The sequence below is a fragment of the Zosterops lateralis genome (assembly GCF_965231275.1).
Source record: "Zosterops lateralis genome assembly, chromosome: 1".
Lineage (NCBI taxonomy): Eukaryota > Metazoa > Chordata > Aves > Passeriformes > Zosteropidae > Zosterops > Zosterops lateralis.
The window spans coordinates 48,560,226-48,587,851 of NC_139762.1; the positions used below are offsets into that span (position 1 = coordinate 48,560,226).

The 27,626-nt window shown below is 40.2% G+C and overlaps 1 protein-coding gene across 1 annotated transcript; it reads right to left on the minus strand.

Annotated features, from left to right (window-relative positions):
* Positions 1–61: 61 nt before the first annotated feature.
* MATCAP2 (microtubule associated tyrosine carboxypeptidase 2) lies at positions 62–27,626 on the minus strand. The gene is made up of 8 exons (XM_083870354.1): positions 27,367–27,626; positions 19,233–19,852; positions 11,488–11,631; positions 9,254–9,386; positions 7,736–8,041; positions 7,105–7,202; positions 1,292–3,138; positions 62–1,011 (listed from the first exon to the last, which is right to left on the minus strand). The coding sequence occupies exons 1-7, from the start codon at positions 27,389–27,391 to the stop codon at positions 2,977–2,979; spliced, it is 1,488 nt and encodes a 495-aa protein (XP_083726480.1). The 5' UTR covers positions 27,392–27,626; the 3' UTR covers positions 62–1,011; positions 1,292–2,976.

The following is a 27,626-nucleotide window of genomic DNA, read 5'->3' on the forward strand; positions in this document are numbered from 1 at the left end:
AACACTTCAGTACTCTCATCTCTGTCATTATTTTGTCTTTATTTGTAAAAGTTGTATAAAATGCCTTTCAAAATTGGTCTGAGTGAAACGGGGAGGCTTTTCCAATGCCGACCACGTTTCTGTAGGAGTAACATAGCAAGACATAGGTACACACCAAACCAACCAAGCCAGGCAGCCAGAACAGGCTGCCAACACAGCACTGACACCATCAAACTGTGCAGTGACATGAGCTCATTGCTGTCACTACTGCTGTCCACACACTTTATCACAGAACTTCAGTATCACAACTCAGTAACCAGCCTCTTCACAGTGAAAAACAAAAATTCAGGAAAATGTACAAAAGCTACACTTCAAAATTTGAAACACTTTTACAAAGGAGGAATGACATGTCTGATGCCAAAACCAGAAGCTGACAGCTTTGCCTATTGCTACATATTGATACTGACCACTTCCAGACTCCAAATTTTGCACCAGGCAAATCTGTTTCAAGAATAATGAAGAACGGAAGTTTAATGGCACCTACTGTTTTGCAAAAAAGGTGATGCAGGTCTTCAAGTAAAGCAAAAAGGCCTGTAGTAGCATTTAGGGCTACAGAGTGGTAAAAGAGTCAGACCTGCAGACATGGCATTTTGTGGCAGAAGTATGACTAGCACAGCCTCCTGGTTTTGAGGACACATTATGCATGTGCCCTTGCTACTACTATGGGAGGAAGAAAATCACTTTGCTTATGTAGAAGTCATGGGAGAAAGGCAGGAATTTCTCCTGTCAGAATGAAATCAGTTCAGAATTGTTCCTTTCTTTAAAGGACTGTCCCTTTTGCATACCCCAGGGTCAGCAAAGTGAGCCAGATTTTTCCACGGTGTAGCTTAAATGATCTCTGTCCAGTTTACTCCAAAGACAGCTTTTGACTGTAATCCTTGGCTTGACTTCAGTCTCATGTGGCTTTCTTGCTGTTTTTGGCAAAGGAGCCAAAACCTGGAGCACGTGTGCGTGACTGACTGCAAATGGTTCCTGTCAGGCTGCTGCAACACTGTGTCTGCCTTGCACAGCTCTAAAACAAAGCCGGGCAGCCAAAGTTGCCAGTGATCAAACTAGACAGCCTGAAGGAGGAGAGAAAACAGCATACAGAGGCTGAAAGACTTTCAGCTTCTGAACAATATTGACAGCACAAAATTAAGGCTGCTGCAAGCAGTTCTCAGTCCCTGCCTTGAAAATAACTAAATTCAGTAAATTTATGCTTGTTGAACACATTTTCTTTTTTTGCAGCAGCCAGCCAGCCACTGCAAACAACCTGCAATAGTATCTGAAAGGCAGCTGCTTTTATGGGATTATTCATAAACCTTCAGACCTCTTAGCCAGCTGTCACGTTTTCCTCACAGATTTTCTTATGGATCAGAGAATGTGTTCTCAACATTTTACTTTAATGTCTACTAATGTCCTGGGTGTAAAACAAGGTGGGAGAGTTATTGCATTTGTCACATTAAAGAACGGGATAAGAGGGGAGGGATACTGTGGCTTTGGACCATGCAAATGTGGTGTGGAGGAAACCTTGGCTCCATCTACTCACCTTATCCCATGCCAGGCCTGTTACCAGTGGGCAAAAGCAGCAGGGTAAGAAAGGGCAGAAGCCCTGTCCAATGCTCCCACTAATTTCTGCCCAGCCTCTCTGACCACAGCTGCTTCCAAGCTGCTCAGAGGAGCCCTTGTAAAATTCTGTCTACTAAAACAAAACCTTTTGTCAGAATACTTATATACTTTGCCTCACCAATTCCATAATATTCCACAATCAGAAAATGTAGTTTATGTAGTAGGTCCTCTTGCATCATCTAAGTTATTCATCATGTAACTAGAGAAAGCTCTTTGCTATAAGGAGCTTTCTCTCCTTGGTCCTGGATATAGCACCAGCAGTTAAAAAAGAGGTAAAGTTGCTTTAGAGTGGTGCAGCACTTCTGTTGGAACACAGGAATAGGGCACTTGGGAGTTGCCTTCTGTCCCCCAGTCACATCTTGTTCCTGAAACGAGCTCTGGAAGCTCAAACTTGCTGTAGTGTGGGGGTACTGCTCAAAAATGTGACCTGATCCTCTGTAGGCTCAAGTGACCCAACAAAGGAGTGTTGCCTGCTGTGCTGGATTGTGGCCCTGTGTTCCTGAATTTATTTAGAACCATAGGTCATGAAATCACAGTTTTGCTTGATCCTCCTTCCAAAACACTGCCATGCTGAATTTCTTAGACATGCTATGCTGGTCCTCAAAGGAGGGAGGCCCTTCCCAGAATTCAGCTTCCTGAGACATGTACTATACACATAAAGATGTAAAACTGTGTAACTTTTTGAGGGAATGAAGGGGAAAGCTTTGCTACCCGCTTACAGTCATTAAAACAGCACTACCTACCTTTCATCTCTTTTTTTAAACACTAATCATGTCACTAAAAAAAACCCTGAAACTTTTTGTAATGTTACAGACTTCGATCCTGTGGCACAAAGACCTGCTTCTGTGCACTGTTTTTAAACTTTTTGTTTTCATTGCAATGATGACTAAATGAGAAAGTTATGTAGACAGCAATGCAGCATAATCTACAGCAGTTCTATTGCAAGGAACCGTGACAGCTATGACCAAAGGTAAGGCAAACAAAAGTGAACTGAGGGGGAATTTCTCCTCTGTCTCCTTTCCTCCACCTCTTAACCTGGGTAGGAAAAGACAATATATTACAAGAGACAGCACTGAGCACTATACCAAGTACACAAAACAGTGTAGATGATTTGACAGATCACTGCAGAGGAATTTCTAGGCCAAATTTTACAAAAATGCACAATCCCTTTAAAAAATAATCAGTATACAATCACAATGCAAAAGGACAAAAAGGGAATTTCTGAATTCCACATGTTCTAGCCACTCTTCCCTCCCATCCCTCTTAAGTCCCTTTTTGCAAGCTCTGGGAAGTCCAGTTCTACATCCTCACACAGTAAGTGAATGGAGGTTAATTTATGAGATCCTGGAGCTCCTCGTCAGTCAGCTCATTGACCTCCATGATCTTTTTCAAATGTTCCATGTACCGGGCGTGGTCTTGCAAAAAGTGTGGCACCCTCATGTTCTCAATCACAGCTAATCCTTTCAGGCGATCCACATCCTCATATGAGATCTGTAAGGAAGGACATGGGTCAGTTTAGCAGAACAGTCCCATTGCTTCTCTGCTGCTGCTATAAATTTTCTCCTGTAAATGAGAAAACATTTCAGAGCAGGGGAATTTAAAATCTTGGAGAACCATTTGAAAACATGAGCAACTGTGTGCTTCAGTGGAAGATGCAAAAGAAGTGTAAATTTGGCAAATGCCTTCACAATTCCTGATTCTGCTTTTGATTCCATCAGTAAACAAGAGTTGTAGGAATGTGAATGAGAATCATCTACAGCAGCTGCAGGAATAGAGAGGGAAAGGATGGAGCATATGTGAGTGCTGGAACATCTTCTCAACAAGACAGAAAGATTTACATGAGAATGGAAAGAAAAACACTGTGCAAAAGACTGAGGAACTCGAAAGGGAGGGCAGGACAGGCATGGCACAGGAAACAGTTTGGGAAATGCATGGTGCCAGCTGACCTGAACTGTGCTGTGTCATTTTCACTAGTAAATGTGCTTATGCAAAGCTGAATTAAAATGCACCTCTAGTAACTAACTACAACATGAACAATATCTAAGCATCTCAATTTTAGTTTTTTTTTTTTTGTTTTCCCCATTCAATAGCAGAGTGGAGACTGGGTTTGCCTCATGCTGGATATTGGTGCTGAACTCTCATTTTGCAGCTCTTACAGGACCTGATAGCTTTTTTCCCTAAGGAAAATGGCAAGTCTTCTGATTCAAAAAGCTAGAAATTCTAATCACAGTAGTTCAAGATGCTGTGAATGATAGTCCAGAAAGGATGAATGCCTTGGCTGGGCACAAGCTGCCATGGAAGCACAGAGCTGGACTCCTCGGACAGCTGTCCAGTGTGATGAAATGTGTGACTGTCGCTTTGTCTCCAAGCTGTGTGTTCTGGGCACCCTGCAGACAGCAGCATATGCACTGGCAAAGCCCACAGCCTCGCTGTGCTCACTAACTGGCACATCCTATTTCTCCACGGGAGGGTTGTGCCAGGTAGCTTGAGTGGAGCCTGCTCCTTCCAACCTTTTTGCCCCGTTTCCTCTAAGGAGCCGAGCCCTGCACAGTCTGCTGTCCCTGGAAGCAGCCTGCCCTCTTGGCAGGTGATGGTTTCTACTCAGCAGTGATTAAAGTGCACATGAAGGATTCACCAATGTGAAAAGAGCATGGAAGGGCTTTCTGGAAAGACAGGACAATGTAAAAAAGATTGCTAAACCTGATCCATAGAGACAGGTGCCTATGTCAGCGACGATAATTGGAACAAAGTCCACAAAGAGAACCAATTTGCATCTGAGTACCCAAGTGTGCTTTTCTAGTTGTAAGGACAAGATGCACCCAATTAAGAAAACAAACAGACACCCAGGCCCAGGCTTATTCAAGTCACTAAGATACTGCTGTTTGAAGATCATGTGGCATTACACCTAATTAACTTACTTAGAAGTGGATACAGAGGAGCTCTACAAAATCATACCATCTCTCAGTCTGGAGACACAGCACCACATGCAATTAAATTCTACCTCTTTTCCTGCCTAAAGAAAGAAAAAGGATCCTTCCCCCCACATATTAATGTTCAGGGGTTTCTGTTACTGTTGCAAACAAGAAACCTGTATTTATAATCTGAAATATGGTTTGAATGGGACACATTTCCCCAGTCCTTGAAATTGCTAAAAAATTACCAAAGTTGACATCCTGAGGAGATCAAAAACATAATCCTATCCTATGCTGGAAACAGGCTGTCTTCTTTACCACATGCTATTAGTCACTGCACTAGATAAAAAAGACTGAGGCTAAAACAGGCTTACTTATGCTCTTTGTTATGTGCTCATGTGTTTCTTGGGAAACACAACAGTAAGTGATATTTTGCTGCTTTTAATTTTTCAGACTCTGGTAGTTATGTTATACTCAAGTGCACCCAATATCTGCATTCTATTTCTCTTCAGCAATATTTGCATGCAATTACCACATGAATATTTTGCAGTGCTTCCTGTATTTGGTTCTTTCTTGCAAAGTTTTAAAACTGCTCCTTTTAAGAAGCACCTTTTCTCAGGTTTCAAAGTGTTTTTTCTTAGTCACTTCTAGGTATGTTAACAGCTTGCATGTATCCACACTACACTCTTCTACACTGTTAGTAATGTCAGAAGCAACAGGAAGGCAGGACCTGGAAAATGTGCCAGCCAAGCTTAATGCTCCCTTTGGAACAACCTGATCCTCTCATTCCACATTAAAAAAGCAAATCCCTCATTTAAAGTGGTGATAAACCACTAGGCTAGATCCCAGTGCAAGTTTTATACTTCTCTCTTTCATGAGAACATAGAGAGATATTGGAGTGGGCCCAGTGAAGGGTCACTAAGATGATTAAGGCACTGGAGCATCTCTCCTGTGAGGAAAGGCTGAGAGAGCTGGAACTGTTTCTGGAGAAAAGCAAGCTCATGGGAATCATCAGTGTGTACAAACATGGGAATGGGGCTCTTCTCACCAGCACACACTGGCAGGGCAAAGGGCAGTGGGCACCAGTTAAAACGCACAAAATTCCATCTGAACAAAAAACACTTCTGTACAATGAGGGTGGAAAAACACTGGCACAAGCCACCCAGAGGGGTTGTGGAATTACTATCAGTAGAGATATTCAAAGCTCAACTGGATGTGGTCCAGGGCAAACTGCTCTAGCTGACAATGCTAAGCATGGAAGTTGGACTAGATAATGTTGAGAGATCTCTGCAGACCTCAACTAATCTGTAACACTGAGAGCAGACATTGCTCTGATACACAAATTTCCAGCTTGACTGCAGATGTCTGAAGCGAAACCATTCAGAATACATTTTTAGATTCCTTGATTTTAAAAATTGTAAGGTCAAGCACTTATAAATTATCACACTGCTAGAAATAAATTGCTTGTAGAACCTTAATGTGGGTGCCACGCAATGTGGATCATAGTGGAATCTGTAATTTCATGAGGAATGACTTAGTGTGTTTTTCAAGTTGCCTGACAACCTGCAGACTCCCTGAAGAGAGACAGGCATAAAGCAGTAAAGGAACTGTGTGTTCAGTGGTTTAGCAGGCAGAAGCTGTGTGGAGTTAAGCAGGCTTAAAGCAAAAGGAAATTTCAGAGAGAAAGTTGCAGACTTATTTGGCAGTGTTGATTTTATCTTAAAAGCTTCCTAACTTGGTTCCATTACCTAAATAGCTCTTGCTTATCAATAAGGATATTTCTTACAGTAAAAGGAAAACTCAAATGTGGACCAAAACCCTCTATCATAATATGTCCCTTCCCTTTATGACTCACTGGTTGCTAAGTGGGCAGAAATGTTGGTACACCAGCTCCAGATTTAAGCTCAAGTCAATTTGACTGCCTGTTTATTGAGTATGAACCCTGCTTAATGAACTGTGAAAGCTTGGCAACCCAAGGATTTGGTTCAGGAAGTGTGACAAAATTTCTGCACTTCTTAGGATGATTTGAGAACAAACAAGCCATGAGAGTTAGAATGGACCTGAAATTCATTCACATTCTGTGAATGTAGAAATACCATTATTCTGGGGAAAAAAGCCCCTCATTTTTGAATAACACCTGCCACCAGTGAGAGAACTTTGAGATGAAATACTCTTTGTGGTGGAAGGGGGTGCATTAATGTCATATGGCTCATTTTGTTTTCTGCTAGGACCACTTCCTTATCTAGTACCTGTTTTGTTTGGCCAAGGCAGTCTGTTGTACTGCAAATCAGGCAGTACCCCATCAAGGGAGGAAAGTCTGAGAAACATGACCATAAAAATCTTAATCTGATAAGTGAAGCATGAGGACAAGCTGGTAGAAATTTTTAGGACCTCAAAATACTTGTAACTTGCACAGTGTAATTGAAGGTTCTGTACAGAGCAGAGAATTCTAGCTCAAAGTAAAAGCACCATGACTCATAGCTCGTTACAGGCAGGCTTGCTGAAATTATAAAACTGTACCCTTAGGAATAATGAGTTCAATCACCTTTCCAAGGGCTGTCAGAAGATGGAAATCAATGGACTCCCTGTATCTCAGGATTCGGAGGATGCCATCCAAGTACACCTGGTCCTTATTGAAACAGCCTAAAAGGAATGGAGATACATTGCACTCTATCAGTGTTTGGTCAAAGCATGTTCTCAGAAGCCATTATGAGCAGAACATTTTTTTTAAAACTAGATATTTATATCCCTGACTTTGAAAACCTTTCCAAAAACTAGCTAGAAGGAAAAACCCACTAGCCAGGAAAAGAAATCAAACATAGAAGGTAGACAATATGGCCCATGAATAACCATAGTTGACATTACATCTGTAGAAAGCAGGTCAAACTGAGTATGAATTTTTTCAAAGTTTTGTATTTGTTTCACTTCCACCAAAAAAAAAAAAAAAAAAAAAAAAAAAAAAAAAAAAAAAAAAAAAAAAAATCCCTTACTGATAACAGCTTGAAGGTTTCACTCATGAAACACAGCAGAATTCCTAAGACCCTATTTCAGAATATGTGGAGTCTGATTTCTTCCTTTTGCAAAAGTTTTACTGTGTGACATGATTAAGGAGCTCTGTGCATGTTCTGAAAACCTCCCTGAAGTACAAAACAAGAGAACCCAAGAGGGGAACTCACCTGGTTGTGAAGTGTCAGTCCACCCTCTCTTGGCCCGTACACAGTAATCCCACCTAGTATTGGGGTCCTTGACAAATTTCCCCACGTCCTGGAAAAGCTGACTGAAGGACATTTGGCTGGCCTGGTACACTGTGTAGTAGAGCAGAGCAGCTCTCCAAAGAAAAGGGTCTTTGCGGAACAGGACGCTGTGAATGCTCGCCAGCCCCTCTTCTGTGGGGTTGATTGGTTTTAACCCGTGTTTTCTACGTCCATTACGGTTGCACCAAGGCTGGCTGTTGTTGTTGAAACCCCGAAAGTAATGAGTTCCTGCAATAAAAATAAAAATAAAAGGACTTAGTGGCATTTAGAATAGTAGCATCCAAAGATTAACAAAACATTATAAAATATATAAGGAGATAGCCATTTCAGAATTCTGAGCTGGTAGGAGTGGGCACTGGCAAAAGTGATGACTTTAGCTTTGTCTACAACAGAGAATTCTGTCAGAGATATATACACCATGCAAATATTCACCTGCTGACTGCAAGCGAAATTCCTGAAAATGCTTAAGGAATGCAACTATCAGAAAGACTCGACTTTCTAAATCTGTGAAAAGGAATTTTAGGAAGTTTACAAGCTGAATTGTGTCTGGTATTGGCTAGGCATTGTAGGGAATAGCAGGAAGGAAAATCAAAGTAAAAGAAGTAAAAGGGCAGAAATGTCGCCTCCTGAAGGTGATTGAACAGCACTACTGCAGCCTTGGAAGATGCTATGTCCCTTAAAATGTGAGTAACAGTGGTTCTAGGCAATTGCAAGGCTTATTTTTCAGTTGATATTTAGGCACTAGCCAAGTTTATCCATTTTTTATGTACTTAGTTGAAACAGATGCACTGAAAAATTAGTAGAAATTTTCCACAGGGCTGGACCAACCTTGTGTAATGCAAAACCACAGCAACTTCACACCAGTTTAGGGATCACTGGGTAAATTCTTCATACCTAAGGTATGCCTACATTTGCAAGCAGAGCAGTGTGACAGGAGCAGGTTTGTAAAGTGACATGGCTGGAGCTGAGGTTGAATTGTCATATTATTTTTGTTTGCCTTTTTTTTTAACTCCAGAGTAGTTAAAAAAAATTGCTCTCATGAGCAAAACGTCCCTGAGCACTGACAGCACAGAAGGTATGCCCTGGAGCAGAGCCTCTGGGCTAGCATCATCTGAAAGGATTACTCTTTGCCTGCTCCAAGATTCTTTTGGCATGGGAACTTCAGTGCTGTAAGTGGGACTAGCTGGTGGGCTTACTTCAAAAGCTTGCGCTGGATCTGACCAGAAATGCTAATGTCCATGAACCCTAGGAATCCTTTTACTGCATGCTGCAGTAATAAAAAGGTTTCTCCTTCCCTTTAGCACATCTCTAGCACAGGTTCTTTGGAGAGGGGTGTTCCCTCTTTCCGTATCTGTCCAGTGCCTGGTCCATCAGTGTGCTGTAAGTAAGAATGCATGCAAGTACTCCCCTTTGCCTGCAGAAGGGATGTCATGCTCATACCAATCTCGTGTCTCAGCATCCCCTCCAGCCAGTGCTCTCGTGCAGTGGAGACATTGATGGTGAGAGTGGGGCGGCCGTTCACCACGGTCATGGAGGCTCGGGACAGCAGGTCCTCCGTGAGATGGACCACAATCTGAAGAAGAGAGAGTTCAGGTAGAACTGAAAGAGCTCTCTTCCCCTTCCTTTTCCTGCTTTGTCCTCTGGCCCTTCCATTATTTAATTTCTCTTGCCCTCCACAATTCTGCCTTGCGATCAGCAATCACCCGAGAGAGCTTTCTGAATGAGTTTATCCTACTCACCTGTGCTACTGACAGAACCTCAGACTTCATGGGGTGAGTGAGGGTGAAGACAGACCAACATGAGACTGAAAAATTTAGTATGGTAACACTGACTAGACTCAGAGGGCAGGGAGCAGTTGCACGCACAATAAATTAAGAGAAAATTCCAGTTTTTGAAATGTGTTTAATTTTCTCACTATTACTGAGAACTGAAAAATACTAGATAAGAACACGTTAATTCACTAGGTATCTATATAATTAGCTGTGTGAAAGCATTTCAGTTGCAATTCCAAAGCCACTTGAATGAGAGGGGAAGTACCGTGTACTTTTCCTCCTGTTACATGATGCAGACTCGAAATACTTAAATACTAGCATTGTTTTGTTCTATACAGCAAAATAGTTCTTGCTTTCCTGTTCTTTCTTGGAAAACTGGTAATCAAAACAAAAACTGGCAGAGAAGGAAACTAATGCATATTGATATATTTTATTATTTGACTTCAAAAAGCCTTTTTAAACAAGTGACTGAGAGGGAAAAGTGAAACCCTCTGTTGAAGATTAAGCACCTTTCCCTCTTCATGTAAAGCCTAAAGAAATAGCACCACTCACAAGGGTACAAGGGAGACTACTTTAAAGAAAGATTACTTTTTTTAGTATCCAAAAAAGGACCCAAGAATCAAAGGCATGATTATAACACTTCCCTGTATTCAAAACTCACCATTCTGCTTCAAGTTCAACAGCAAATGGTCAGTCCCATAAAACTTGCATTTAAGAGGCAGGAAAAATAGCTTAATTCCAAAGCATTTAGATTTAAAGGTAGCACTTAGCTTTATGAACACCTCTTCAGCTGAAGGGAGTATTTTCATATTTTAGACCATCCTAAGCATGATGTATTTACTCTATTTTCACAGAAAAAGTGAAGCATTTCATTAAGAAGGACATGGGTTGCTGGATGAGGATGTAGGATCCAGCTGCCATGAAGTCAAATCAAGCCAAAAAGGGAGAAAAAAGCACAGGAAAAGACAAAACACACAATTTTTTTCTGCTTGCTCTAAACTGTAGTTTATTAATCACACTCTTAGAAACACAGGTAAAGCCTGGTTATCAGTGTCAAATCGTAGTCTTACAAAAATGTGTGATGAGTTTAGCAGTTTCTCCTAATAATATTACATTTACCAATTAAACCTAGTTTCTGGGAAATTAATTTTTGTTTCATGATTCTAGACTCCTTTTGCTCACTGCCAATGATCTCATCCAAGTCTTTGAGTCTGTCATCTGGTGGTTTCATTTGGATTAATCCCTTTTTTATACATTCAATTTCATCTGACTTTTCCAAGCAATTTCATGTAACTTCATCAAACTGGTCTTCTAAAATTCTGAATATAGAAAATAAGGTCTTTTTTACAGGGCTTTAAAAAATTAGATGGTTAAAGCCAGGGAAAAAACCAGCACTCAAACCAACTCAACAAGCTCCTTTAAACATTTTTATTCACTTATGTCACTTTCATTTGTGTTGCTTCTTATAAATCACTCTCTTGGGCTGCTGCTTATTTTTCTTGGCCTTTTCTTAACTCTTTCCTTTGGTGTAAATAATTTGATACAGGAGAACAGATGGCAGAACTGATGAATAAATGGAAATGTGCTGGTCTCTGAGTAGCTGAAAAAAGGAGGGAAGGAAGGGTGTCGTTCTTGGGTACTCCCAAAAGAAGAGAGTTTAAGAACAAACATATATGAATCAGGAAACAGGCTCAGAGAGATGACTGAAGTGTTCACAACGAATTTGTGTCGTTTCAATTGTTCAAACATTAGACTGAGCTTTGCCATGAGAAAAGTATGATGTAAGGAATATTCTTGTAATTATAGAGGAAAGGCCTCTGAGACAGTCTCTCGGGTCTATATCCCTGTGTAATGTCTAAGGTCTACATAAGTGTTCCTTTCCTCATCCAGTGCAGGACTTACCTCACCAAGACAGCCTTCTTTCACCATGTACTTCCTGACGTGATTCCAGATGCGACTTTTGGTCAGCAAGCTGCCTCCAGTGGCCTGTTCAAATTTTTCATAGCTTCCATATTTCTGCAACGTCCGCTTCATAATATTAATGGACTATAAAATGAAAAAGCATAGCAAATATCAGCGCAGAAAGATCCCCGTGTCAGACTGACACTTGTATTCTTTCTCTCCCTCTCAATCTCTCTTTTTTTCTTAGTTTTAAATCCTTCTTTTCTTAACTCATTGGCAGTCACTAACAGGCTGTACTCATTTAATACATGCTGACACACTGCAATGAATTTATACCATCTTCAGATGCACATAAATGCCAAAGTATTGAAAAAAGATTCTGATCAACTCATACCCACATACATCAGTGTGATGATTAGATGATTATCAGTCTAGTGAAATAATACCCGTTTTCTCATTAATTTTGGCAATGTTGTACAATTGCCTGGTAAAACAGACGTAAGAGGTCTCCAGGACATTTGCAGTTTGACAGCATGTTTCTTTTTATGTTTTTCCAAAGAATTTGAAAAAGATCAGCTGTTACTGTCATCTTGCTTCATTTCTTGGCATTTTCTAATTTAGGAACACGGAACCATGATTAAGCAGATGTGTAACTATAATTTTAACAATACTACTTCTACCAAAAATGTCTCCTTACAATGAAATGCCTTGTACCATGGGTGTCTGTGTGAGAAAGGAGGAGAGAGAACAGGAACTTTTATTTACAGAACTTTAATTTAAACTTTCTATTTAAACCACAGTACTTCTTTACAACCCCCCAAAATGAAGGCCTATTTAATGAGATAGATACAGTGGTATCAACAATTCTCTTATGAATTGCTGCTAGAAGTCCTTTGTAGGTGCAAAGCTTAGCACGATGCCCATAACTATGATCTGAACTATGCATATTGAAGGTGTTATTGGTGGGGTGTGAAATGCTCATCCCCAGTTATCTACTTTCCAGAATGTCATTTCACACCCTTAAAAGAAAATGTGGTATGGAATAACTTCTTTCCCAGCAACAGTCCAGATACAGGGAATACCTTTTTGTCATAGACTTGATAACAGAAGCTCCTGGCACTACCTTAAAAAAATCAGTGTTCTTACTAAGAAAATACCACTAACAATAAAGGTGAAAATCCAGCAGACTGAATCTCTTTTTACATTATACACTTATATCCCTTCATGAACATGTTTGTCTCCAGTTATGTAATTCTGACATTGGCAGATTGACTGATTTGCCACAAAAAATGGATTAATTTTTTATCTCTCACAGCTACCAGTAATCCTCTAATGTTTTTCAAGTTGAAATTAAGCAACCAAGTAATTGCTACTGAAACCCATAAATGACAGCTAGACATATTCTTAAAGTCTAATAGCTCTTTGATGAGGGAAATGTCACTTACCTGAGTGCCAAAGAAATATTGCACCTAATGTTCAGTATTTCTTTGTCTTGTATATTTTTCCAAACCATTTTCTCCTTTTTTTTAAAAATTACCTATGAATTTTACCTTCCAAAAACATTGTCTGTTTTATATTTTTTCCAGCGTTTGCACATGCTGAGGCATTTGCCTGTCTTATATAAAATTCTTGGTTAAAGAAGTAACCTAAATATTCCCACCCTTTTCCCAGGAAGTTTATTCTCAGCCAGTAGCCTGAATAATTAATGATAACAGTTCTTCGGTCTCCTTTGCCAGGTGCCAGATCCTTAAGATATTTATGTCACCTACTAGTTGTTTGGCGTATCGGGTTTCTATGAACAAATTAATTAACTTTATTTGTTCACTCTGGAAGAAGTCATCTTTCAAGCAGTCTTCTAGCATGAAGTTTGTCTTCACAACTTGTTGATATTAAATTTCAATTCAATCTATAAGACTAAACACTAAGTACCCACTTAAATTCTAGGATGCCTAAGTTCATTTGAAATGAAAACCCAGAGGACTCTCTGACCTTAGCTGGAGTGCAGGCATTTTCTAAAACCACCTCATCACAACAAACAGTGACAAATGAGCACTGAACACATCAAACCTCCTGCTTGGCTGTCTGTAACAGCAAACTCCCTGGAGCTGAGACCTCCATGCAACAGGAGGTAGCATGATTCATGATTTTGGGAGTCAGGAGATCCAAATTCTAGTCCTGCCTGCCTGCCTGCAAGCACCTTCCTGGGCTGTTGAAGACTTTCCTAAATGCTGTGAGACACTCGAATCAACAGCACAATAGAAATAGCACGTTTTCAGACACGGGTCCTCCTGAAGAAACAAAGACCCACTCCACCCTCTCCTACCTCAGCTTGACAGAGTTCACAGCTTCAAGGGGATACTTCTTTATATGTCATGCTAGGTAACCCAGATCCTGGCATTCCATCCACATCCATGTAGGTATTGCAAGTTTGAACTCCTGCATTCTGAGAAAGTCATTAAGCTTAAGACTCTTCATTGCTGAACAGATATTCAGAAATTACTAAGAAGGGTGCTCATCCCTATCACCGTCTCTCTTGACTCTGTTTCAAGTGAAACAGAAAAAAGTCCTGAAAATTCTTTCCAAGCAGGCAGGTGTGACTGGAAACACCAAAACAACAGGGAGAGCCATCACACACAGACACATTGCACACAAATCTCTGGGGAGTGGCAGATGGCCCTGACACTGAGATGAGCCTCATCCCCAGTAATGTTCCTCGTTTGGACACTTCTTGCCACAACCACTCCCGTTGGGGGTGGTTCCTGAGAGGAAAACGTTTGGGAAATGTTTGGTTTCCAGGCACTAACTACAACACCAAGCCCTTAATTTGGGATTCTGCACCTGCCTATAAGGTGAAATAACTCAGTCAGGTGTTGCAAGAATCTGTTGGGAAAGGGGAAAATCCAGACCACTGTGCCAGCTACTGCATACTGCAGCATCCAACTGTGAGCTTATTTTCCAGCCTCCAGGCCAGCAGAACACTGGTACTGCTGCAGTTCCTAAGGCCAAACTGTAAACCCTCCTGCAAAAAGTAAAAACATGGAAGAAAAGAAGAACTATGTGACTGTACCAAGTTACTGCTTAGGAGTAATAATTCCTGTTTATTTTCAATATTACCTAAAATGTCTGCTTATCCCTCTGATCACTACCAAAGAGTGCCAAAAAGAAGTAGCAATCCCAAGACAAACCCTCTTGCACAGCAAACTCTATTGATGCTCAAGAAAGCAGTGACACAGAAGCACTAACAAGAGCAAGGCAAGGCTGTTTAAGTGACTGGTTTAGGTTATGGTGGTGTTGGCTTTTTAAAACAAATTATTTACAGCCAAGTAGGTCTCTGAATCCCAAGTCACCCACATTCAGCAACACAGCTCAGTGGTTAAGAGTTATTGTAGAAATATGTACTGATAAGACTTCTTGTGAGTAGTGTGAGGTAAGCAAGCCAGAGAAGGGGCTCAGTGCTCTAGGAGCCAGCCCCCTACTTGAGTCAGCTCATCCTGCATTCAGAAGCATCTCTGCTGCAAAGGAGTTACAGCCTCTGCCAAAGTTTGTAAGACAGACAATGTAGACACACACCATTGCTCTTCTTCTTGAATATCTGCTGAGAGGGAAAAGCTTCCAAGGTGCATCATTAGGTAAGAGTACCAGGCTGAGCTTGTTAGTCTAATCAACATGGTGGCTGTTTAGTTCAAGAGAAATGGTAGGAGGAAGGTAAGTACAGATTTTTGAGGCTAGTTCCCTCAGGCTGTAATATTCTGGGGTTTATTCAGTGTTTGTAGCGGATTTTCTTTTGCAAGCTTGTTCTTAGTGGTATAAAGGTCACATTTAAGTAATTTAGAGCTGGTAGAAATATTTTTAATTAAAAAACTTCTAAATTACTCTGCAAAGAATTTGAAGTTAATACTCACTAGGTTTTTGTATGAGACTATGTTCTGAAGTAAAGCTATCTTCCTACTGTGGTATCACCAGAAGTGATCTATTAGTCTCTTCTAGGGGAAGAGAGACTGTTTGTGTCAGAGCCTGAGAATCTTTGCCACTTGGATGGCCTGATATGTTTTGTGTTATGTATTAGCACACCTTACCTATAAATCTTAGTTAACAAGGGAATTTGCTACTAGTGGAGAATGAAATGTTTTACAATTAAGTGTTTTTTTACAGACAGTGTCATGCTCTTGAATCTTCCACATGCCTAAGCTGTGACATCACTTGGACATAGCAAAGGATTACTCAGTGTTGAATGCCATGTTGTTCAGCCTTCCAGCTCCACCTAAATTTTTTCCCAACATCTGATAAATTTGCTAATTGTAGGCTACTTTTATTATTGCCTTAAAAGGTGTCACACAAACACTTGCAATGTGGGATGACTGGTTTATTTATGAACTCAAAACTGCTATACTCTTATGACTACAAGGGAAGAGGATGTATAACTCCTTTAGAGGGGGGATCACTCATTTGACAATGGTTGGGGGTTTTTTGGTCAGTTTTTAAAATGTATATAAAAATAGAATTCTTGCTGCTTTGTACAATTCAAAGAAACAGGTTACCCAAAATTGTAACTGGCTGATTTTGGTTCAGCAAATTGCAACTTTTAAGTTCATCTGCTCTGCAAACACTGGGAGCAATTATTTTAAGCAAATATTGCCACCTCTAGCATCTGAGCAAAAATAACAAACACTTTGAGTGCTAATAAAATTCTCAATGTAGTTTGAGCCAGAAAACTTCTAGAGCACAGAGCTGCTGCAGTGACCTTGAAACACAGTGGTAAGAGAATTAACTTCTGTAATATCAGATATGATAACTAATGTGAAGAGTGCAAATCTACATTCTATTTTCTATTCTCCTGTTTACTTCCCTAAAGGCACCTTATTGTGTGACTCATGGAAAAACCTTATTATGAAGAAAATATAAAGTAGGAAGAGAGAAACAAGCAGTATGAGAAGAAATACACTAAAATTAGCATTTTTCAAATACATTAATAACTCAAAAATGTTTTCTCTGTGTCGGAGAAAAGTCAATCAATAAAAGTGTTGGGCTGTGCCCAAGGTTTAAAAGCTTTTATTTAAGAAGAGGTATGGGGTAAAGTGGGTGCTCACAAGCCTGTGGGTTCCCCACTGCAGCATTGCTGGGTTAATGGTTTGCAAATCTTCAGTGCTCTTTGCCTTTAAAAAAAATAAATAAATGGGGCAGAGTGTGATTTGCCTTCCAGACATATTTCAGTAATTCTGTATTAACCAATTTCATAGACATGCACAAATGCAGAAAGGGCAATAAGAAAACACAATCTGTTTTAATGTTCTAGCAGGCTATGCACAGCTGTGGGTAAAAAGATTTTTGACATGACTGAAAAATTCCCTAAAGTTCTGAAATGTCAGATTTTTGAGCTCATTTCACTTAAGTGTCCTAAAAGCCCCTTCTGAAAATGGTGGGTTCAGTTAGTAAGGGCTGACAGTATGAGCTTTTTACTCATAAAAGACCATGAGCTGAGAGTATGAGCTTTTTACTCATAAAAGAGCAAGCAAGAGTAGGTTGCCATGAGCACCTTTTGTAGAAAAAAATAGGAATAACTCTGCTCACAGTTACCAAGGCTTTCTAAAATAAGTGGAGCTATAAACAGAAGCCAAATATGCTTAAAAAAAACCCCAACAAAACTGAATTAAACCTTCTTGTAGCAATAAGGATGACTACACATGGTTGTGTTTTTACTGCAAGACCCAGCTCTTGATACTGTGAGTACTTTTTCTGCAACTGAAGTCATCCTTCCTGATCTTAACTTCCTGTAAGATACCTACGTGTTTCTTCTGACAAGTAAAATCTGCGTGAAAAAAAATAGCAATGAGGAAAAGCAAGTGCTCCTACAATACTTGCTGATTAAAATTTTGATTAATGCTGCTTTTTCTGGATAGTAAATTTGCATGAAATTAAATTCAAATTTGCGTGGAGATGGAAATTTCTAAAACTAGTTGTAGATAAAAGAGAGAGAGTGACACCTGCTGGGCTTGGAGTTGTGTTAAAGCTGCTGGTTTGGGCATTTTTAAGTGCAAGGCATTTCTATTTGGTATTTTTAGGAGCTGAACTTTGAATACATGCTTTTCTAGTGACTCAGACTAAGTCTTGTGAAACAATTTACATCTTCCTTGTTAATTGTCAGAAATATCATAGTTCCTTGAATATTAAATCCTTTACTGCCTTTTATAAAGCTGTTACAGAGCCTTTATTTTCCCATAATTTTTATGGACGGGGAGAACGTAGAGTTACAAATCAGAATAATATTGAGGAATCATTTGTTATTAAAATATTCAGTATTTAGGCTTCGGGGTTTTTGTTAAAAAAGGGTAAACTCAAGACAGGCTTGCTCCAGAAAATCATCATGCATAAAAGGACTTTTAAGGCTCTGCTAGCCCACACTATACAGGATAATTTGTATTAAATTTGGTTTGTCAAATCAGTAGTTGGTGATTTGCTGTCATGTATGTTGCTAATATTGCTAAAAAAATATCAAAGAAAAATCTATTAAAAAGCTCTAGTCAAGGAGCAGTTTTATTTGGTGTCATTATGACTTAGTTTGTTGTCTGGAAATATGGAAGAAGACTTTAAGAATAGAACAGCTGTTCCCTTTTCTCATAAAGAAAATAAATTTTTAATGAAAACCCAGAAACTGAGTTGTTAAAATATACAGATATTTTCAATGTGAAAATGGAGACTATCAATACAATGATGTAATGGGTAATAACACTTTTGTACATTCTTGGATTTAGAAAAAGAAAAAAAAATCAGTCTTCACAAGTCAGGGATCAGTTCTTACAATCCCTAGTCCTTTTAATTCACGTATCTTTTCCATGTCCATTTCCAGGGATTTTCATTTTAAGTGAAATATTCATATCACAAAGAAGTGAAGCTCATGGAATGGCAGGATGTCTTCCCAAGTTAAGTATCACTTGAAAACGTAAGAGTCTCTGTTTAGAAAAGCTTGTCTGACTTAAATAAGATCCAAATCATTTTAAAATAAAAAATGTTCTAAACCATTTAAAAACAGCAGAAGTGGGAAGAATACTGCTTCTTCTACTATACAGATAAAGTACAGGAGTTTGCCACTTAGGTCAAAGTTGAAAGCAAGGCTTTTGCTGTTGAGGTTTTTTTGTAACTCAAGTAGGAAGTCAAGGCAGTTACACAGAATGGGAATGTCTGTAGCTGTTACCAGTGTGGCTGCATGTTACAAAAAACCAAAATTGTCTTCTTAAAATTTACCTCTCTCTGGAATGGAATTTGGCTGCTGCTTAATTGAGTTTAATGCATATTCAAATACCCTTTCAAAGTTGATTAAAAAAAGGAACATCAACATATGCTTATCCAATAACGATGACCTCGATTAATTGCTATCCCCTCCCAAGCCCTGTGTCACCAAGAGGATTGGCAGGATTTCTGTGCTGCCTTATTCCTCTGCCTGTTTAAGCACTGTATTTTTCCTGTATTGGACACTGCTTCATTGCCTAAAAACTTTATTGCTTTAAATTATGTTTCATGTAAACCCATTTAGAAGGAACTGTCCCTTTAAAATCCTGTAAATTTTAGTATTTTTTTTAATAAGTAAGATTTTATTTCAGTTTTACTAGTGCATTCTCATCTTTGATGCATTTTTCAAGCAGCAGGGGAGAATAAGGAGAAATTACTTGCTACAAACAAAGCCAAATACCAGTAGGTGTAGGAAGAAATAATCATGGGAAATGATTGGAGGGGAATAAATGTAACTATACCTGCTTCAGGAACCTGTCGGATGCATGGCTGTGCTTAGCCAACACGTTTGGCAGAGCAGGGTTCTCATACTCAAACTGAGGATTGTACGTGAAATCCGAGCTGAAAAACTTCACCTTCTCTTTCTCCACGTTGGACGGCTTGATCGCCGTCAGCAAACAGAGCTTTTGCCCGGCGGCCTCTCCTTCCTTCCCGCGGCTCTTGGAGGCCTGAGGCTGCTTTGTCTTGGCGCTGCCGGAGTGTTTTCTGGCCCTGCTCCTGGCCCGCGCTGCTGGCGGCGCGGTGGCGGCGGAGACGCTGTCGGGGATGATGCGGAGGGCAGTGGGGCCGGGCAGTGGTACCTGAGCCCTGCGGGACTCCCCGCCCCGCCAGCCGCAGCAGCACTTGGCGCTCCTCCTGTGCTTCTTGTGGTGGGCCAACGGCTGCTTCTGAGCGTGGTGCTTCTTCTCCTCCTTGCTCTGCAGAAGGACGTTGTAGCTGCTGGTTCCTGTCGTGAAAATGTCCTTAAGGATGCCGGGAGGTGGATGCTGGAAGTTGTTTTCATTATTAATGTTCAGCTTATATACTTCCAGACTCAGGATTGATTTCCTAGAAAGGTCTGTCTTAGGCCAGTGAAGTTTTTCTGCATTTAGGGAAAGAAAAGGAAGAAAATGTTATAAATGCAACGGCAAAAATTGGATTAATAAAGAAACAATTTATTAATAAAACAATTCTAATCACTGACAAAGAGAAAAACCACAAATAGGACGTGCAGCGTAGCGCTGGGTGGATGAGGGGTCCGTACTCTAAGGTACAGATTTCCCAAATCCACCCAGAGCGGATCGCAGCTTGGGGTTTTATAGGGGTTTTTTGTGTCCCGAGGCGAAACAGGTGCCCGGGATAGTCTGGCAAATAGTCCAAATAATTTTTGGATGGGTTTCTTGGATTTGTTGAACTTTGCAAATTGTATTCTGGGAAAGTTCATTTCACATGCGGATGGGGCTCGCTGGTCCATGGTTATTTCAATGTGTATTCCTCGGTGGAATGAGAATTCCCCTTCGTTCGGGGAGGAATTTCTCTGTCTGGGTGCGATGCCAATTCTTATCTGGGTTGGCTAGTGTCTTTGTTCATCCTGATGGCTCCTGTCCTGTTCTTTGTCCCAGGACTGGGAGACAGCAGAAGCCTGGCTTGGAGGGAATTTTTCTACAGACTATACCTTTTCACATTTTTTATATTAACACCAATCTAACATATATTTCTATATTCTTTTATCACGAATTTTTACCCCAATGTCACATTTATCACAAAAATAATGAGGACAAACTTGATTTTCACACAGTGATACTAATCTTAAGGAATCAAAACTGCAACATAAAGGAAACACAAAATGTCTTAACTGCAGTCACATCACATTAATCCTGATTTCTGGACATAGGGGAGAACTGAGCATGTGTACCACTTTTGAACAATTTGACTGGGACTTGTAAGATCCAGCTAAACAAGTATTTTATGCTTGCATCTCCATGCCCAACTACACCGCTGGCAGGTAAGAACTTTTAGTTGTTTAAAAAAAGACTCTGCAGGACTTCACAGATGTTTACATTAACATCTACATTGCTACATTAACAAATGTATAGTTTTGAGCTGATTGATCTTTATCATGCAATGAAAGCTTTCTGTAAGGATAAAGAATAACTTAAAAAATAGTAAAGTGTATAAGAGCATGTGAGCAGTGTTTACAGTGAAGTCCCACAGGGATCTGTGCTGCGATACCAGCAGTCTGCTGTGATCTCATCTGCAAAATCTGATTCACGGAATTTACTCTCAGAAAAGGGTGAGAACACTGTAAAGGGCCAGCCACTGTCAACAGTTTACAACAGCATATGGATAGCAATATACATTTAAAAGACTCCAGTTTCAGGTGTTCAGTCTTAATACAGACAATAAAGTATATTTAAAGAGGCAAGAGAGATCAGCTAGTTACAGTCCTGAAAAGCCTTAAGACAACACCAGTATTTAATCTAATCAAAGGTGTTCTACAATAACAGCTGGCTTAAAAAAACACTTGAGAAGAAACATTGTAAACTGAACTAAGCTTAGGATGCAAATAAAGTTTCTTTAATGAGTGAACCCTCCTTTCTTGCTCTGACCCCTAGCATAGCCTTCTGGGGAGATTGGTCCCTGGTGCAGAGCAGCTGCACAGAAAAGTCATTGAGGATTAAAACTGAATTTAACATTTGTGCTGGCTTGTTAGAGAGAAGTGACCTCGTTTCTGTGGTTCTAACCATCCCCTCCTCTTGACAGCCATTCCTCCTGGAACATTAGGTGAGCTGAAACTACAAGTACAAATAGATAGTGCCACAGAGAAATGTTTCCTACTTCTGTACCTAAAATAAAAGGATTCACAGAAGAGGCAATATGGCTGAAGCATGATTAAAGTCTGCAAAAGGGATTTGAGCTTCATCCCAAAGTTATGAGTAGTTGAGCAGTAATTACTTTACATACAGTAATTATACTCTGAATGTAACAGTAGCAAGAGATCATTAAATGCCTCCAAGGTGGAAAAAAATCAACAGTGGCTGAATTTCAGCTTTATTTTCACAGTAAAATTCGGTTTTGCTCCCAACATAAGCACCATGCTGTTGGACCTCTGTCAGTTCCATATCAACCTGTGTCCCTCAGTTTTCCCAAACATCCTGTCCTAAAAAACAAAAAAACCCAGATGTCCTATTTGCAGGAACATATGACGGGTGATCTACAGCCTGGGTGATCTACAGCCTGGGTGTTTTCTCCACTGGAAAGAAGAGAGATAGAAGCATTAGATTATTACCTTTCACTAAAGCATGTGTATCCTATGCAAACTCATTTTTCTTCCATGGTAAGTTTGTGAATTCCTTTTCTACACTTGGCACAGGAACGCGCTCCTTGGCATTCCTGTTCAAATTCTGTCAGATCATTCTCATCACATACCTGACAATCTGCCTACATGGCTTATCTTGCTTGCCCATGAACTGTCATGGTGAGAAACCACAGTTCCCCATCACTAGGAGAACAACATCAAACTAAATACATAAAAGAGATGCATTTTTGGACAACAAAATAGGATGACCCCTCTCATATTCCTCGGCAAGTATTTGAGATTGACTTCAGACCTGCATCAACTATTACAGTATGAGAATCCTTCCTTTTAAGAAGGGTAAATGAAAACTGAGGTTTCCAGAATGTCTGAACACATATTAAATTTCTGAGCACATGACTTTGCTTAGGTAGACAAAATTGGAATTGGAAATTACACAGCTACTTCTTAAAATATAGACAAAAAAATAACCTGCAACTAGAGGCATTAACACTTCACCTTCTCAATTCAACAGCTCTTAAAAGCCACAAAGAACACAGAAGCCTTAAATTTCTGCTATAATGGAACAATTTGAAATAATATCACACACGTATCTAAGAAGTGATAAACAGAAAAGAAAAAAAGAAAAAAACAAAACAAAACAAAACAAAACAAAACAAAAAAAAACTCCAGAAATTTAATTCAAGGAAACAACTCAAAATGACCTTAAACCACCTATTCCCTCCTTCCCCAATGCTTATGTCAATCTAATAGCAAAAACTCCTGACAGGAAGCTGTTAGAGCTAAGAGGTACAGTTGGCCAGTGATAAATGCTTTTATGTGTAGACAATTGCTGAATGCCGTAAATCAAAATTCTCCTGAAAGTGTCACAAATGGTAGTTGAGTGCTGAACATGCACTGGCAGTTTTCACATGCACATGGCTGATAACAAAAATAGTTGTTCCCAATCTGTAGTTACTTTATAAGCGCAATCTCGTAGCAAAGTGATTTTTCAGCTGCCAAACTAAGTGTGGTTGTCCTTAATTTTCTTTTGACTAAAGGATGCTGTTCCATGCCTGTTTGTGCTGGAAACCTAGAATCAACAGGTAATCTGGCACATTTGAAATTTCTAATAGATAACAAAGCAGTTTCCAAAGAAATCCTTTAACTGCTGTTCTAAAATTTTGTATATGTCTTCTGAATATCATTACCAAATAAATTAGAAAATAATATTTGAGACTATGTCAAAATCATGTTTCAAAGCACCAAATTTAAAATTCTTTCTCTAATACATTTGTTTAAGTTATAACATATTTTAAACCTACATCTGTAAATCAGACAGCATCAACCAAAGTAAGAATTTACTGTCTTCTAGGAAACTTGTCTTACTATATCCAAGAGTCTCCAATGATTAGCAATGCCTGGTGATTGAAAAAGAGGTCTAGTATTCTGAATACAAAACAAATTCATTGCACAGCCTGCCTCCTGAAAACCTGCTTTGGTATTTCAAAAAGTACTGAGATACCGTGCTGCTATAAAGTAGCCAGTCAGAATGGATTATCAACCCAGATTAATTGCATGGATTGCTTAGCAGTGATTTCCAGCTTTAAAATTCTGGATACATTGGACAGATGACTGGAGATTACTTCTGAACGATATGAAAAAGGCAAATTGAAAACCACCATGCTATGGTGTAATGCTACCCTGCATACCAGGATACAGCTATCACACTACAGATCCCATAAGTTTTATCTTTTGTATCTCATCCACATGTGCTGCATGCGTTCTGAGAAGTACAAATCTGAATTTTCTGACTTATTTCTGGTTTTGCAGTAGAAAACTGTAAAAGAACATATGCCAGCTCCAGTTACCTTTGAGAACCTCCCTCATGTAATTTATGTACAAGGATTCTTTTCATTGTTCTTACTTCCAAACACTCAACAGTCACAAAGCCACAAGTCCTTCAGCAATTAAAAAATGCAAAACAACCCAAACCCACAACAAAGCTAATACAATCTCTTCCTTAAAGATTGTCCATCATGTTCACTTCAATTTATCTATATCTTGTTCCTTTCTGCAACAACACATTAATAAAAACATGATCCTAGAGACACAGGTGAAATATTATATGCAAAAATCTGCCACATTTGGAGCACAAGGTGACAGCAAGTGATAAGCAGGGGACAGAAGGGCTGCCTGTCCCCATTTTGTCATAATTAAGGTACCAAAGAACAAAAACCCACCTGTTAATGGCAACTGGTCTGTCTTGGGCCAAAGTAGAGCTCTACCCCTTTTTAGCACCACTGTGTTCAGTGTCTGCTGTCCCATAAGCCGGGCTAGCAGGGCAGCCAGGCAGACAAAGGCAACTACCCCTTGTGAGTCTAAAGAATCTCACAAGACAGCAGGTTGTGCCTTAGCCAAAATCCCATCATTGTCAAGACATCAGTTGGAACTGGAAGTACTGGACTTACTCCATCCTGCAGGCACAAGTGTGCTCTGTGTCACGAAACAATTCAAAATACCACAGGCTCGATTTTGCAAAATCTGTAACTTCCATTTATATACAGGTAGCTATTCAATGTCCAATGGAAAAGGGATGGAGTTCATGAGTACTAACAGAGAATATGTGGGAACCACAGATTTCATGACAATTCTGCCCTAATGAAATACTTTCCATGTATAAATTGCATCCCAATCGCTAGCCTTGAACCTTGCACCACTGCAAACCAATCTTGCCAGAGGTTATTTGTTAGAAAAAATGTTAGATTTTATGTTATACTCAGGAGTCAGGTTATATTATTGGTCTCTGTCCTTTAGAAACTCATGGATTGAGCTAATAAGTCAATAATATGCATGGTAAAATACCAGTGTAAGCATTTTTTTTAGCCTTTGGAGACTGTTGTATAAATAAATACCTTCCTCTTGGCTACAGGGCAGCTACTATCCAAGAAGCTTCTTAAATACCTGTTCCATAGGTGGAATGAGGTTAATGACAGGTATTTGTGGCACAGATATCTCAGTCTGCCAGCCTTGCTCTGAAATAGCAGAGAGATCCTGCAGTTTCTGAGCAGCTGTCACTCAGGTTATATATGCACAATGAACACATCCTGTCCAAACTGCAAGTGCACCTAAGGTGCTTAGCAAAAATATTCGTGGAGCACTTCCTCCTATCCTAGGGATGTAATGGCCCGAGCCACTACTTGTGTTTTTCAGATTCCCATTACCATCTTAGAATATGGCTGAGTTCCTTTTTGCTCAAAATCAGAAATCATTTCAAGGCTGACTTGAATTTTCAAATTTATAGGAATACAAATAATGTATGTGATCTGTCTACAAGCAATAGTTAAGTTTGAAACTGTGAGATTAGAAGGAACTAAACAGATGTGACAAGTAAGATTCTTCCTGTGACACACTGTGCAAAGGTACAATTACATTACAAAGAAATGTTTATCGCCAATATTCAGACAATTTGAATAGATTCACAACACCCTGTAATTTATGAACTGTATGGTTTGTGTGTGCAGAGGGCTATAGAAAGAATATTCTGGAAAAAAAAAAGCAGGAAAAAAAGGTTGTATATGAACCTGTAATGTTCCACTACCTCTCAAACACTACAGGCTTGTATTTGTGGCATAACAGAATCTGACCACAATCCCATATTCTATTTCCTCACCACTGGAAACACCTTTAAAGTTTAAAAACACTCCAGTTTTGAAAAGAAGCTTGAAAAGGCAACTTGAACTAGAATGCACTGGAAGCTCTGTCTATGATGTCTGAATATGATTTAACAGCAGAATTAGGCAATGAGTTTCTGTAAAAACACTGACATTGGTTACTTTCTATTTTCACAAACATCTTAGTTATTAACTAGAACCTGTATGGTATTTGGAACTTTTACATTTAACCTAAAACTCCTTTTTCACCCCCAAAATATTCACCTACTTACTTTTCGCCTAAAAAGTAAAGGTATTATCTGTCATCCAGCTTTTAATTCTGAGCTTCAAAACCAAGGACAGGTTTCAGCAACCAGCCAGCTTGTGTATTGGATTCATTAGCTGCCAGTGTTTGTAAGTAACTCTGCATTTTAGGGCTGACTGGCAGTTTGGATTTTCTTTTTTAAAATGGCAGTGCTATTTGAGATGTACTCTTTCTACCTTAAAGAAAAAAAAAAAAAAAAAAAAAAAAAAAAAAAAAAAAAAAAAAAGAAGATATGCACTGACTTGCAAGCAGTTTCCTGCACGTTTACTTCTATATTGAAATACAGTATTATGTAACTGACTCCAAATTCAGGCTCTTCAAATTAAATTACATGGACACAGCAATAATCAGTAAAAGTGAAGACTTGGCTCTAATGAAATCAAGCAACAAACTCCCACTGATGTAATAAACTCAGGATATAATCACAGAACACTGATTTATAGGCAGACCTGCACAGGATGAAACACATCCAAGCAGGTCTCTGGCTTGTTCTGCTGCAGCACAGGTGCAGTCAGGAATATTTGATGGAGGGATATGAACTCAAAATAACTATTTTTCACAAAATCTCATCCTTTAAGACTGCAGTGGCTCTCGCACATCTCCAGGGATGCTCTGATTGATCCCATGAACTTTATTTCTGTTCCCATTATCAGAAGTAACACTCTAGTCATATCCATGCACAGATGGAACAGCATATCAATTATGCAGAGAAAGAGTAGCTGTAAGAGATCTTAATTATGATTACAAGGATATTGAACGAGGGCACACTCAGACACCTCCAGCAGATTTCTTGTAGATAGACTTCCCCGTGGAAAAGTAACATTGGCTTGAGCAGCTGAAGTAACGACACATGAAAGGATGTCAAATTTAAACAAGGAAAACATCTGTTTTCAAGCAGCAGCTGTATTGTAGGTTTCCTTGCATTCCACATGCACAAAGCACAGAATATGGCAATTTTGCATGGCACCAGGTACCCGTCTATATTATCATTATATAGTCATCATACAGGTTTTTATACACGCGTACTATAAACACTTGTTAATTTCTCTGAGAACACAGCACAGGGTAGAGCTAAAGCGTGTAAGACACCAGCTACAACCGGCAATGGTTTTATTTGCATTCTTCCTTGCCTGGTGTGTCCCTCGCTCCAGCCCAGCGGTGTCACCTCCGTGTTCCAGGGCAGGGCCCGCAGGTGACACTCCCCATCCACCGAGGGGCTCTGCTCCTGCAGCCAGGCAGGTGTGAGCCCCTTCCCCCGTCCCCCGTCCCCAGGTGACACCCGCTTCCCCGCCCGGCAGGGAAGAGCTGCCGGCCCGCCGGCCGCCCCCGCCCCCGCTGCTCACCGGTGACACAGATGGACTCCAGCATGGTGCTCTGCTCTGCCCCGCCGCCTGCCCCTGCGCCGCGGGCTCCCGCCTGCTGGGCGGGGAGCTCCGAGGGGAGGCAGCGCCCGCCGCCGGCACAGCCCCCGCCCGCCCGCCTCTGCAGACTACAAGTCCCGTCGGGCTCCGCGCGGCCCGAGCGCTGGTGGGGGCGGGGCGCGGGCGCGCTGCACTCTGGGATCTGTAGTGCAGCGGTCGGTGTCCCGGGGTGCCACCCCGTC